General features: G+C 42.7%; 1 protein-coding gene across 1 annotated transcript in view; it reads right to left on the reverse strand.

Annotated features, from left to right (window-relative positions):
• Positions 1–14,537, reverse strand: part of AP3B1 (adaptor related protein complex 3 subunit beta 1) — a 2,578,902-nt gene that overhangs the window by 542,299 nt on the left and 2,022,066 nt on the right. The window contains exon 23 of the mRNA XM_044063704.1: positions 469–700. Within this exon, the coding sequence (XP_043919639.1) occupies positions 469–700 (232 nt within the window). The remainder of the gene's footprint in view (positions 1–468; positions 701–14,537) is intronic.

Genomic DNA, 14,537 nt, shown 5'->3' on the forward strand with positions numbered 1-14,537 from the left:
GGACTTGAAGAGTTAGGCTTTTACTCTCAGTCTGGTCATAGAAGGGGCCTAAAGTCTTAGTTCCTTCAATACCCTATGCTGTTGAATAGGCCTGAAGATGCAAAGAAACATGCATTAAAGCCACTCTCAGTGTCTGCTTGTTCCTGAGTGAATTCCATGATTAAGGACAAGTCTGCTTTATATACTACATTAAGATGTGAAATATAAGTGTGTGCTAAATGCTTGTCTACATCTGACCTTGAAATATTTTTTTCTCTAATGAAAATGTTAATGCTACATGCAATATCTTGAAAGAATGTAACTTTAGAGGAACTAGCTAAACATGTCATGTAATTTCTGACAACTAAGTGATTAAAAGTATCGGCGAATAATACTGAGTTGTGCATTCAAGATCCAGGCAAAGATTAGGCTGTTTTCATCTGTTACACAATCAAAAAGCCAGGCTGTTTTGAAGAAAAAAGAAATTACCTATTGACTCAAATTTGTGAACCTGCATTCCCAGTGGAAGTTTTCCTTCTTTCAAGTGAATGCTCTCTATTTTCTCGTCTGAAGTGTTAGTCAGCGTAATCTGAACAGACACCATTTTGGCACCAAAAATACACGGCTGTCTTGGGAAATGATACTGGGCAGCTAGTCCTTTTCCACTCATCCGGTGCAAGAGCTCATGAGATCTCATAGGCACAAATGCTGGGCTAGTGACCTAAAAAGTGAAATATTACATATCACTATGCAGATTTTTACTGCATCTACAAACAACTTTTCTAGAGAATGACTTGATACATAGTTGTAAAGCAACATTTCTTATTTTATATGCATGTTTTAGATGGACAGCACTGGAAAATATCATAACTACTTTCTGTATATAAAGGACTGATATGCAAATACTTAACATATCTACAGACTTTTGGGAGAACTTCTAAAATAAGTACAAACAACATTCGCATTCGTCAGTTGCTCTGCAACCTGTAAAGCAGACTCAACACCCATACAATTCTGTCATCCACACCCTCACATGGTCCATGTCTGCCTCTTACACACCTGGCTAAGTTGCATGACTACTGCCACAGTCAACAATTCTTTCCCTTGGTTGTACGAATTGATTTTAATAAAACCAATGTGCTTGACTCAGTGGTGCAGAATGATGAAGCCCTGACCCACTGGGGAAGCCAGGTGGGGAGGGCCAATAGAGAAGAAGCATGGACCACTCATCTCTCCCTGGGGGTAAAGAGGGCTATGCACACTCGGAGGCACTGTAGGAAGGTTTAATTTCTCTTATGCATACCAGGGAAACTGCATTCTGTGCTTCAGGGTTGGGGTGGGGCAGTAAGAGGGCAACACCCCTTGTGTAAGTGAGACAGTATCTTCTGAGTTCAGCCCACTGTACACCCCCTTCCCTTGCACCATGCTAAGAGTGTGCAGGGATGCTGGGATTCACCTGAAAACAGCAGCACTGATGGCTGCCTGGTCCCTGCCAGTCGACCCTTGACCCAATGAAATGGATGAAATGAGCCAGTTGGTGAGAAGGGTCTGATGATTGGCAGGCAGTAGGAGAGAAGTGTGGAAAAATAAAATAAAAATGTGATCAGATTTCAGGAAGCATGCCTACTAGAATATAAACTTTCTTCAACAGTTCCCAAATTTACTAAATAAAGACAAAGCAATAATGCCCTGGTGTATAAATGCACCAGAGGGGGTGGGGTGAAGGGAATGCAAAATGGGAGTCAGTACAGAAGTCACTCATTAACAAATACAAATATGGAAAATGCTCATATAATGAATACTACCTTTCTCTGAAAGGATTAATGAAGTGGGTTCAACCTGATTAAATATTCCCAAGTAGTCTACTACAAACCTAGTAGGAGTCAAATAAGCCGATTCAAACAAAAGAGGATGTTCTAGACAACTCAGCCATAAGAAGGCTCTAATTCTAGAATGCAATCAAAGCTATTGCATTTTATCAAAGTACACAGTGAGGAAAGTGGCAGAAATAACACATGTTGAAAAGGAGAGTATGCCAGTTCAATAATTAACTGACCCACTTATGGGCACATTCCTTTGGCTTCTCATACAAATTACAGAAATAGCTGTTTTTATAGGGGGGACTACCCTACATGCTCATACTCACACAGCTTAGTAACTCCACATTTGCACAACATTGGGGAAAAGGAGGAACATCCTTAACCCCTCTGTCCGATAATCTCAAAATGACACCTACACACAGAATGATATTGATCTTGCAGCCTTTCAAACAAATGGCCCTCCCCTTATATTGTTAAAACTTCAGTTACTCTCTCACTTTTTCATTTATCTTCCCTGTGTTTAATGTACACTGCATTACACAGAGTAGTAATTAATTTTCTTCTATCCCACTTTTAAAATCACAAGCATCTGGATAAGACTGTGAATCATTGGTAGACTACAAACCAGATCTCTGGAATCAGCTTGGTGTTAGTGCTTCTGTTCTGCTCCTTGAGGCACAAGGACATTATCTTCTAGTCTTTCTAGAGACTACCAATCACTGGAAAGCCTTAAAACTGCTTTTGAGAAACCAGCTACTGTTTTTACTACTGGTGAGAGAAGGAGCACAGGAACAATGACTCCTCTTCTCTAATTGGGCAGTGTGTACAGGACTTGACTAGTTCTGTGTTGGAACACTGTGCAGCTTAGCTTTCTTCCACTGAGCTACTACGTGTGCTATCCAAAGAATCTACTAAGAGAAGGCTACAACAAGCCTAAATAAGCTAATCACTGGACTTGCCACATATCAGGTATTTTTCCGGACTATCTGGAAATCAGAATGATTCTCCAGTAGTCCAGAATGTAATCTACAAATTATGGTATTCTGTGTAGAAGCGTGGACAGAAAAATGGAGTTTGTGAAAAAAGTATGTCTTTTTTTTTCACAGAAAGCATCACTAAAGCAATGCTGTGGAGTCTGAGATACTCTATGTGACATTGCCAGCCCAGCTATCTGGAATTTTGTAAATAATTCTATGTCATTTGTGAATACTGATAGGATTTGTACAGAACTGTACTATGTCATTTGTGAATATTGATATGATTTATACAGAACTGTATGTTATGGACTGAGCTTCAAGAATGCAACCACAGCATACCCTGCTGGAACATAGACAATTAACTTAGAAAACTTCAAGAAAATAAGTTGAAGTTAAGTGCTTTATGATGTGCTATAAAAGTTAGTTAATGCAGCATGGAGACAGGATGTCTAGAGTTAGACATTTTTTCTATTGTCTTGAAACAGAAATAATTACTAGGTTTCAAATGTAAAAGCGTTTTATGACTTCCAAGTTCTGCAAACTTCTGAGAGATATGTACTTCTAGCATGAAGATGTTAGTTTCTGTTAGCTTGGGAACTGAAGGCAGGTGATGAGTGATGTCACCCAAGCTGACCCAGCGGTAATGTCTGATATTAATTTAAGAACGCTCTCAGAGAAAGACTTGGCATTTTGTATCCTGTCTTGGACATAGAAACTTCCATTCAGCACTTCTGCCTGCGTGTTGCTCTGTAAGCAAGTTATTTAGGGCATAGTATCTTTTAGATATAGATAGGAGTATAGTAAAGATTAGTTTAGATGTTTTCTGTATTTATTTGAGACTATCCTGCAATGTTGTTTTAAAATATTTCCTGTGATTCTGAACTCTGCAATTACTGTGTTGATTGAGTATTGTCTTGTTCTTGTATTAATTATTATTAAATATATTTAAACCTATCTTTGTAACTGATATTTGTGAGACATATGTAAGCTCTTAGTGTACTTGCATATGTATTTGGTGACACTGTAGAGGCCACTCAAACAGCCTTGCTCTTGGTCACACACACCATTTGGATAATAGTAATATCACAAAGTAGGATTGGTCACCCTTTGGGAAGGGCCTTAAAGTAGCTGATAAGGGGTTCTTGTGGCAGTGATAACAACCTTATGGTCTGGGCAGAAGGGGGCATAGCTAATAAAGCCGTGTCAGCCTTTTCCAGGTGTGTGTGTATAAATCAAATCTCAAAGTGTGTGCGTGTGCATATGTGTGTGTGTCAGCTACTTGGGCAGGGACACGAAGAGCTGCTTGGACAGAGAGAGTATTAGGAAGACCTGGCTTGGAACCCTGGCTAAGGACTCAACTCTATAGCTATGCCAGTGAGGAGGGGATCTGGAGAAAGACTGAGAAACCAGCCCCCAGATGACTGCGGTCTCTGTGTGCTCTTCAGGGAAATTGTACTTTAATGTGTGTGTGTGTGTACTTATCCTCCCATTGTGTATGCCCCTCACTGTTGCCAGTGGTGAGGATTGAGGTTCCTTGATTACTGGGCCAGTAAAGGGGCATCACATATTTTTTGGCAGTGGTGAGACAGCCACATCACATATTAATTGGTTGATAGTGGTGAGATAGCCACATCACATATTAACTGGCTTGTAGTGGTATGGATATTGAATTACTATAGCCTGTGTACAGTGGTCACTGAAGGTGTTTGTACTCTCAATCAGCAAGGCAGTGAACATTCAAAGTTCATATCACAATTGTTTTATTTTTTTTTTTTGTTAGCTTAGTTGGTCAGGGGAAGCAGGCAAGCATGTCAAGCAGAGGAGTATGGCAAGCTGACAAGGAGCCAGTTGGCTGAGATGTGTCAGGCTAAAGGACTGGTGCATGCCAACCTGACTAAAATAGACATGATTGCAGCTTTAGTCACAGCTGCATCATAGAATAGCAACCAGGAGGACAATCAGACTGGCCACGGAAATGTACAACTCTGAGAAAATGGACAGCTCAACCTTTCCACAGAGGACTTAAAAATCTGTCTGGAGTTAAAGAGACTTGAGCTGGAGGCCAAGCATTTGGAAATAGTGGCAGCAGAGAGACTGAGACGTCTACAGACTGAGGAAAATAAGAAACTGCAATGTCTGAAGGCTGAGGAAAATGAGAAACTGCGACATCAGGAAGCTGAGGAGGAGAGGCAGAGGCAATGTGAGAAGGAGATGCTGACTCTTCGCCCGAGTCATGGAGGTAATGGGGAAGGGAGTATCTGAACCCCAGAAGCAGCAAAGATCAGTAAATTTCTTCCACATTTTACAGAGGGGGCTAATTCTGATAGATTCATTCACATGTTTGAGAAGGCATGTAAACAGTACAATTTTGACCAAGGGCTATGGGTATGGTTCCTGACCACCTAACTCCATGGTAAAGCTGTAACTGCAATTTCTAAACTGTCTGATAGTGATAAATTATAATGTTGTAAAGAACTGTCTTTCAGAATGTTTGAAGTTAACACCTGAAGCTTATAGAAAAAAGTTTTGTGAGTGCAGACGCAAGAAAGATGAAAGTGTGAATATGTTGCTGAACTATGCACTTATTTTCATAAGTGGGTGAGTGGATGTCAGGTCACCACTTCTGAAGGGCTGGCAGACCTTTTGCTGAGGGAACAAGCTCTTAGCACTTTGCCTGAGGACATGTGAAGCTGGTTAGCTGATATACACTGCAATACTGCAGATAAGTTGGGGAAGAAGGGAGACCTATACCAAGCAAGCAGGGCATCACTGCACAGTAAAGGGACACCCAGTGCTACTCATGGGTCAAAGGGAACCCCATGGTGGGGAGTCCAGACTGCCCCAACAGAGTCCGCCAGTAGCACGGGAAGCCACTAGTCCAGGTACACATCCAAGGCAAAGGATTAAATGTTTCAAATGCAACCAGTGGGGTCATGTAGCATATAGATGTCCATGGAGGCAAGGTGAGAAACAAAAAGCGTGAGAACCAATTAGTGGGAATGATAAAATGCCAATAGTAGGTTGTCTCGAGACTACAAAGGTACAAAACTACCACAAGAGGTTATATTCTATGTTAGTGAATGGGAAGGAGGTCATGGCTAAGAGAGATAGAGAGAGCCTCTGACCTAACCATTGTGAAGCCTGCAATGGTTACAGAGGAGCACTACTTGTTTGGGCAGTCTACTCCAGTCAGAGCTTTAGGAGGGACCCCATTGCAAATACCTGTGGCTAGGGTTCATCTTAACTGGGAGGGTGGAAAAGGAAGCACCAAGAAGGTGTGTCTGACGATATCCCTGCAGATGTCCTGACAGGGAATGATTTTGATAATGCAGTACCGTGTGTGCATGCAGTTGTACACAGTCAGGTTTGGAGACAAGCATGTGGGTCTGGTAGCCTGGGGGAGACCCAGACAGACCACACACTTGTAGCCAGGACTGGTGAGATGGTTACTTCAGGGAGGGAGCTACCCTGTAGCAGTGAGACTGAAGGTGAGCCACAGCTGCTTGTGTGTTCTGATGTTCCCTTGGACAGAGTGGCTGCAAGGGCAGCGGTGTGTACTAGTAGTACCCAGGCTGACAGTGAGGCACATCTGAGGATGCCACACTTCCTATGGAAGGGTTACAAAGAGAGAGTTGAGACGGCCTCAGCTCTCAGATCCTATATTACAAGGCCTGAGGGAGGTAGCAAGTGAGACACCTAATTCTCAAGGGAAAGGGGAATCTGTTGTCCAGAGCCCACCATCTGGCACTTCTAGCCATAGCCCATGATAATTCCTTTGCAGGTCATATGGACATAAAGCATACAGAGAGATATATTATGCAGAACTTTTATTGGCCTGGGATTTCCAGAGATATAACACGGTATTGCAGGACCTGTGAGCAGTGCCAAAAGGAAGGAAAGGCAGGAGACAAGGTGAAAGCTCCTTTGAAGCCTTTGCCGGTGAATGACGAACCATTTCAGAGGGTAGCTATGGATTGTGTGATGCCTCTGAGTGTCCCAAGTTCCTCAGGGAAAAAGTGTATCCTAGTGGTAGTAGATTATGCTACCAGATACCCTGCGGCAGTGGCTCTGTCCTCCACTGAGACAGAAAAGGTGGCAAATGCTTTGTTACAAAGTTTCAGCAGGGTAGGTTTCCAAAAAGAAATACTGACTGACAGAGGTGGCAATTTCATGTCAGACCCTGCTGGCTTGTCTGTGGAAGTACTGTGGGTGAAGCACCTAAAGACCACCCCCTACCATCCCTAGACTAATGGTCTTGTTGAGAGGTTAAACTCTACACTCAAGACAATGCTACGGACATTTGCACACCAATTTAAGAGGGAGTGGGACAGATATTTGTCCCATCTGTTGTTTGCTTACAGAAAGGTGCCCCAGGAATCCACAGGTTTTTTACCCTTTGAGTTGTTGTATAGACAAAGGGTGAGGGGACCTTTAGATCGGATTCAAAATGAGTGGGAAGGTGAGTGCGAATCCCACAAGGAGTTTGTTGCGGCATATTTCATAAACCACAGGACAAGGTTCAAGGAACTCATGGGCTTGGGCCAGGAAAACCTGGCAGAAGCCCGAAAGCAGAAAAAGGTATGGAACAACAGGAATGCTCGAGCTACAGAACATGCTGTAGGGCAGCAGGTAATTGCTCTCATTCCTGCCAGACACAAGTTGCAGGCAGCTTGGGAGGGACCCTACAAGGTGGTAAGGACGATCAGTGATGTTAACTACATGGTAGAACTGCTAGGCAGGGGCACAAATTGTACCATGTTAACATGATGAAACCCTACCATGATAGCGAGGGGCCCTTGTACTGAGTATTTGCAGTGGTTGACAAGAGTCGTCGGAGGGGGATCTGGTGACTGATCTCCTAAGTGACACTAGGGTTGACACCTCAGTGGAAGGGGTAGCAATGTCCCAGCAGCTATTCCATAACCAGGTTTGACAAATCATAGCAGTGTTACAGGAGTTTGGGACATGTTCACTAGGAAACCAGGGTGCAACCATCTGGTGCAGCACATGTGGATACAGGATCCCCAAAGACCTATTAAGCAGGCCACTTATAGGGTGCCTGAGAGAGTCAAACGGACTCTGACAGAGGAGATACAGGAAATGTTGGAATTAGGGGTAATGCAAGAGTCCAGCAGTCCCTGGGCCTCCCCTGTGGTGCTGGTACCAAAGAAGAATGGCATCATCAGGTTCTGTATGGACTACAGGAAATTAAACCGTCACACAGAGTCAGATGCTTACCCCATAACTAGGACAGATGAAGCTCTAGAGCAGTTGGGTGGGGCTAAGTATCTTACTACTATTGATCTTACCAAGGGTTACTGGCAGGTGCCCTTGACTCCCAGTGCTAGAGAGAGGTCAGCCTTTGTGACTCCTTTTGGCTTGTATGATTTCACGAATATGCCCTTTGGGATGAAAAATGCCCCAACGACTTTCCAGAGGCAAGTAGATCATACCCTAGAAGGATACAGAGATTTGGCCCTTGCTTACCTAGATGATATTGCTATCTACAGCCATTTATGGCAAGAGCACCTTTTGCATGTCAGGAAAGTGCTGGGCAGACTACAGTGGGCAGGGTTGACCATTAAGCCCAGCAAATGTCAGATGCGTATGCCAGAGGTCTCCTACCTGGGACAGAGTGGAGAGTGCTAAGATCAGGCCAGAACCTGCGAAAGTGGAAGCAATTCAGGTATGGCCTGCCCTTGTTAAAAAGCAGGTGAGGGCATCCTTAGGGACAGCAGGGTACTACAGAAAGTTCGTCCAAAGTTACAGTACCATAGCTGCTCCCCTCACAGATATGATGAGGAAAAACAGGCCAGATAAGGTAGTGTGGACCCCACCATGTGAGCAGGCATTCCAGAACTTAAAAAAGCTTTGGGAGGACCCCCTGTGTTAGCTAGTCCAGATTACAGCAAATAATTTCTTGTGCAGGTGGATGCTTCAAACCATGGGGTGGGGGCTGTACTTAACCAGGTTTCCTCAGAAGGAGAAGAGCACCCAGTGATGTATCTCAGCCAGTGGCTCCAACCCAGGGAGGAATGCTATGCAGCTGTAGAAAAGGAATGCCTAGCCATAGGGTGGGCAATGCAGAAACTTCAGCCTTATCTGTATGGAAGGAAATTCACTTTAGTTACAGACCATAATCCTTAACATGGCTACATCGAGCTAGCCAGCAAAATGCCAAGTTACTAAGGTGGAGCCTAGGGTTGCAAGCATATAATATGACAGTGCAGCACCACAGTGGGGTTAGCAATGCCAATGCAGATGGGCTCTCAAGACAGGGGATGGGGTAAGGGATTCCCAGATAGGCTCATCCCTTTCAAGCAATATTTCTCAAAGAGCACTTGAAAAACTAGCTTGAGTTTTCGGTGTAGAATTGTGACACTGCCAGCCCAGCTATCTGGAATTTTGTAAATAATTGTGTCATTTTTGAATACTGATATGATTTATACAGAACAGTACTATCACATTTGTGAATATTGATATGATTTATACAGAATTGTATGTTACGTACTGAGCTTCAAGAATGTAATCACAGCATACCCTGCTGGAACACAGAAGATTAACTTATACAACTTTAGAAAAATAAGTTGAAGTTAAGTGCTTTACGATGTGCTATAAAAGTTAGCTAATGCAGCAAGGAGACAGGATGTCTAGAGCTAGAGTTTTTTTTGATTGTCTTGAAACAGAAATAATTACTAGGTTTGAAATGTAAAAGCGTTTTATTGTTTTACGACTTCCAAGTTCTGCAAATGTTTGAGAAATATGTACTTCTACACAGAGTTGTTAGTTTCTGTTAGCCTGGGAACTGAAGGCAGGTGACAAAGAGTGATGTCATCCAAGCTGACCCAGCAGTAATGTCTGATATTAATTTAAGAACCGTCTTAGAGAGAGAAACTTGGCATTTTGTATCTTGTCTTGGACCTAGAAATATCCATTCAGCACTTCTGCCTGTGTGTTGCTCTGTAAGCAAGTTATTTAGGGCATAGTATATTTTAGATATAGATAGGAATATAGCAAAAATGAGTTTAGATGTTTTCTGTATTTATTTAAGACAGTCCTGCAATGTTGTTTTAAAATATTTCCTGTGATTCTGAACTTTGTAGTTACTGTGTTGATTGAGTATAGTCGTGTTCTTTTATTAATTATTAAATACATTTAAACCTATTGTGTGACTGATATTTGAAAGGCATATTTAAGCTCTGAGAGTACTTGCATATGTATTTGGTGGCACTGTACAGGCCACTCCTAAATAGCCTTGCTCTTGATCATACTTACCATTTGGATAATAGCAACATTACACAGTAGGATTAGTCACCCTTTGGGAAGGGCCTTAAAGCAGCTAAAAAGGGGTTCTCGTGGCAGTGATAACTACCTTATGGCCTAGGCAGAAGGGGGCATACCTAGTAAACCTGTGTCAACCTTTCCCAGGTGTGTGTTTGCGTATAAATCAAATCTCAAAGAGTGTGTGTGTGTGTGTGTGTGTGTGTGTGTGTGTGTGTGTGTGTGTGTGTGTGTGTGTGTGTGTGTGTGTGTGTGAGCTACTTGGGCAGAGAATGTGTTGGGAGGACTTGGCTTGGAACCCTGGTTAAGGACTCAACTCTATAGCTGTGCCAGTGGGGATTCTTATTGGGGATCTGGAGAAAGAGGGAGAAACCAGCCGCCAGACTGACTGTGATCTCTGTGTGCTCTTAAGGGAAACTGTATTTCACTGTGTGTGTACCTGTCATCCTCCCACTGTGTACGTTCATCACTTTGGCCAATGGTGAGGATTGAGGCTCCTTGATTACTGGGCCAGTGTAGGGGTGTCACACTCTACAGAAAAAAGAGATGGTGCAGTGGTGCAGCGGTAGATTTGTTGCCTCACAGCAAGAGGTTCTCCAGTTCGATTTTCGGCTGGAGTGCTGTCTGTGCGGAGTCTGCATGTCCTCCCTAAGTTTGTGTTTCCTTTGGGTGCTCCAGTTTCCTCCCACATTTCAAAGACATACTTCTGGAGCATTTCTCCCCGGGGCCTCCACTGAAAATTGGCTTTGTTCCAAGTCGGACTTTCCCAGTAACCAAATGTTAAATAAATAAGAGTCACACTATGTAGATTAGATGCATTGAAACAGAATAAAAGGGATGTACATATTTACAACATAAAATGGGTGAGGATGTGGGTGGAGATAGGTTGGGCCTGGCCAGAGTTATGGCAGAACAGGAGGTGTGGCTTCAGTCCAGTTTTCAGCATTGGAAGAACTATCAACTCTAAGGATCACCAAAGAGCCTGTCACCTGCCTCTTAAGAACCGTGCTGGTATTAGTGTTACTGGTTTGGTTATGGTGAGAGAAGCAGCAAAGAGGCATTAATTCCGAGCTGAGTTTAGTTGCAGTGAGATCAACACTAACAAAAAAATCAATAGGCAAGTCACCACTATTTATCATTCTTGGAAAATCTCACTCTGACTCTTCAAAAATTACTGCTAGATTAGCTACATTCTAATGTAATTTCAGATTATTATTGCAGACACTTCATCCATAATCCCCAGGGTCTTTTACAGTAGCCTCTCTCCAACCCCTGAAAGTAATGATCAGCCATTGTCCTCCACTCTGTCAATTGTCTCAAAAGACTGTTCTCACCCCATCTGTGGCAAGTGCCGTATGCTGACCACCTGTTCACTGCTTCTACCATGTTTTAAAGTTAACCTGCAACAGATGAAAATATTTAAGAAATCCAGATGCAAACCTCTCCCATCAGCATACTGTTGGAAGGCATCATATACCCATAAAATGACATCAGTCACAGCACACCACAAAGCCTATAAAAATATCCTGAAGCTCCAAAGAAAAAAATTACATTGCCTCCTAAAATGCAATACAAAAGTTCACCGCCGTCACCACACCATGCACCTACTCCTTCTCCACATCACTCAAGAGTCACCAGGAAAGCAGGCTTAAGCCCATAAGGTCCACTTAACCTTCTACCACTTGTAAATGTCTTGGTCATAGCGGGCTCTATAGTTAGGCATACAGACTTCACACTCATCAGACTGCACAAGAACAGTGTGACTTGTAAGCTGCCTGTCCACTGCAACGATCAATGATGTCACAACAGCTCAAAGGTCCCTTAAACCAGGCAATTATAACTATGACCTAGTGGTGACCCGTAAGAAAGTGAATGACTTGATGACTTGCACCTTTCTTATCAGGGCTTCCACATACTGGCTAAAGTCTTTCCTGTCCCTATAGTGCCTTTTTAGACAGAATCTGCCTACTGGACACTCCTGCATAGCAAGCAAAAAACAAAATTTGGACATCACAGTGGCACTTCTCAATGACAGCAGCCTAAATAGAAAGATGTCAGAACCTGAGGCCCTCCTGCAGCTCAAACATATTCACGTATGTGAAGTTACTGAGACAAGTTTTTTGGTGCAACAATAGCACTCCTTCTATGCCAGAGTTGAGCACATGTCGTGCATTCAACCCCTAGATTAACTGCAGGGGAATATCTGCATTTCTGTGAAACACCTCCACCTTATGACAAATTACCCCAACCCTAACTTGCAGCTCCTGGAGATCCAATTATTACTTCAATGATAACTACAGATTCCCAACAACGTCTGAAATATCATGGAAAATACCTTAATGTCTTTGAGGGGCAAGGCCAATATCTTATTGATAATGAACTTCAACTAACCAAGCACTGACTGGTCCATTTATACTTGAAAATTTGATATGTTCATTGCTTCCTACACTTTGCTAATATAGATGCAGTGGAACAAACTGTACAACTACCCACTAGAGGCTTTAACATCCTTCACCTGGTCCTTACAACCTAGATTTCATCTGTACCCCACCAGGCATATCCACCTTCCTGGTTAAGTTTGTTGACAAACCTGTTATCTTCTATGTTATGCTTAATGGTAACAGTAATGGTAACAGCCCACCACCATAACAATCCATGTTTAGAGACTCTCCGGAGCAAACCTACTTCAGCTTCTAGAAGATCTATGCAAAATTATCAACAACCTTTTAAAGTGGACCCATCCAAGTGGGCCAAGTCTCCAATTTTTACCAGCATCTAAACAAAAACAGAGAAAGGTCTCTATCTGTACTCCCTAAATCGAATTAAAAATTCAGGAATAAACCTCTCTGGTGGAACTCCAATAATAACTGCATAAAGAAGAAAAATAATGAAAAGTTGTAAGAAATTCCCATTCCACCTAACTAAGACCTAACTGAAGCATAACAGCAAGGAACTTAAGAGCACTATTAGAAAATGTAAAGCAGAAAATGAACTCAAAGTTGCTACAGATGCCAAAGGAAATTAGAAATCTTTCTTCAGTTATTTCAGGAAATTAAGGAATAATGTTCAACTGTACACTAAGTTCATCCATAATAATTGCACACATTCAAATTCCAAGCATATAACAACTATATTAGCAGAAAATTTAGTACCAACTTTACCACTGCTAACTTCAGTCTTGCAGCCACTATTCCTGAAAAAATAAGTTTCTCCTGTAATCATACTGAAACAAGTCTTACAAACCCTGTCAAAGGCTAAAAATAATGTTTCTATGGGACCAGAAAATGTACCAAGCTGCATTTTCATCAGTGTCGAGTAGGCATTATCTGAGCATCTTCGTAAAATATTCAACTGCAGCCTATTCACAGGGTTTTCTCCCTGATGCCTAGGAAACAGACACTGGGAATCCCATACACACACAGGTAATTATAGGCCCATCAGCATCAACAGCCATATACTCAAAGCCATGGAACATTTCATAGCAAGTCATTTATACAGACATAGGTAACATAACTGATTTATAGGTTCATAGGTTCATACTAGGCTATCTGCCCTAGGGCATTTATAAGCCTAGCCAGAGTGTGTTTGGCTTTCACCACCCATTTTAAATTAATTTTGCTATGCCCTTTTTCGAGGTTAGTATACTGTGCCTCTGTCTAACAGTGACACAGAAGTGATACCCGGGGTAAACCTACGATCTCCCATCCACTCATCAAGATTCCTCTTGAAGAGGGTCAATGAGGGACTCTGCCTAACCTGGACTGGGATTTTATTCCAGAGTGAAGGGAGCCTCTGGGTTATGAATCTGTCCCTCCAGCATGTCCTATTTATTTCAGTGCTGAGGTTCAAGTCTCTCGAGTGCGTAGCTCGATGATATTTGGATTTTCTGAGGTGCAGCATGTCCATTAATTTCGGGTTGGACATGGCTTTATACGTCAGGCAGAGATGGTCTCTGAGCAGGCGGTATGCCACTGAGTAGAGCTGGAGTTTCTTTAACCGGGCAGCATATGGCATCTGTTTGAGCCCTTTGATCCTCTTGGTGAGGTACTTTTGGGGTCTTTCCAGTTGCTGCAGGTGTCTGGTAAGGTACATCCCAAAAGGGGCATTGTACTCAATTATGGGCCTGATGAGGGATGAGTAAAGAGGCACGATGACCTCCCCTGATCTAGATGTGAATCCCTTCATGATTAGGTGGGCTACATAAAATGTTCTTCTAACAACTTTGGCCACGTGGTTGTCAAATGAGAGATTGCTATCAACTTGGGTCCCCAGGTCCCTAATTACTTCTTGTGTACTTAATGGATTACCACCTATGTGGTAATTTGTGGGCACTTTGTTTTTGACAAAGGGGATGACTATACACTTTTTGGCATTTAGCTTGAGGCCATGGCTCTGGCAACAGTTGTCTGTTTCTATGAGGCCCTTTTGGGGGATGCTTGTGTCGGCTGGAGAGTCGATTATGGCGCCCAGTTTGCAGTCA

This window comes from Protopterus annectens, chromosome 2.part2 (assembly GCF_019279795.1).
Source record: "Protopterus annectens isolate FY-2018-M chromosome 2.part2, PAN1.0, whole genome shotgun sequence".
NCBI lineage: Eukaryota > Metazoa > Chordata > Ceratodontiformes > Protopteridae > Protopterus > Protopterus annectens.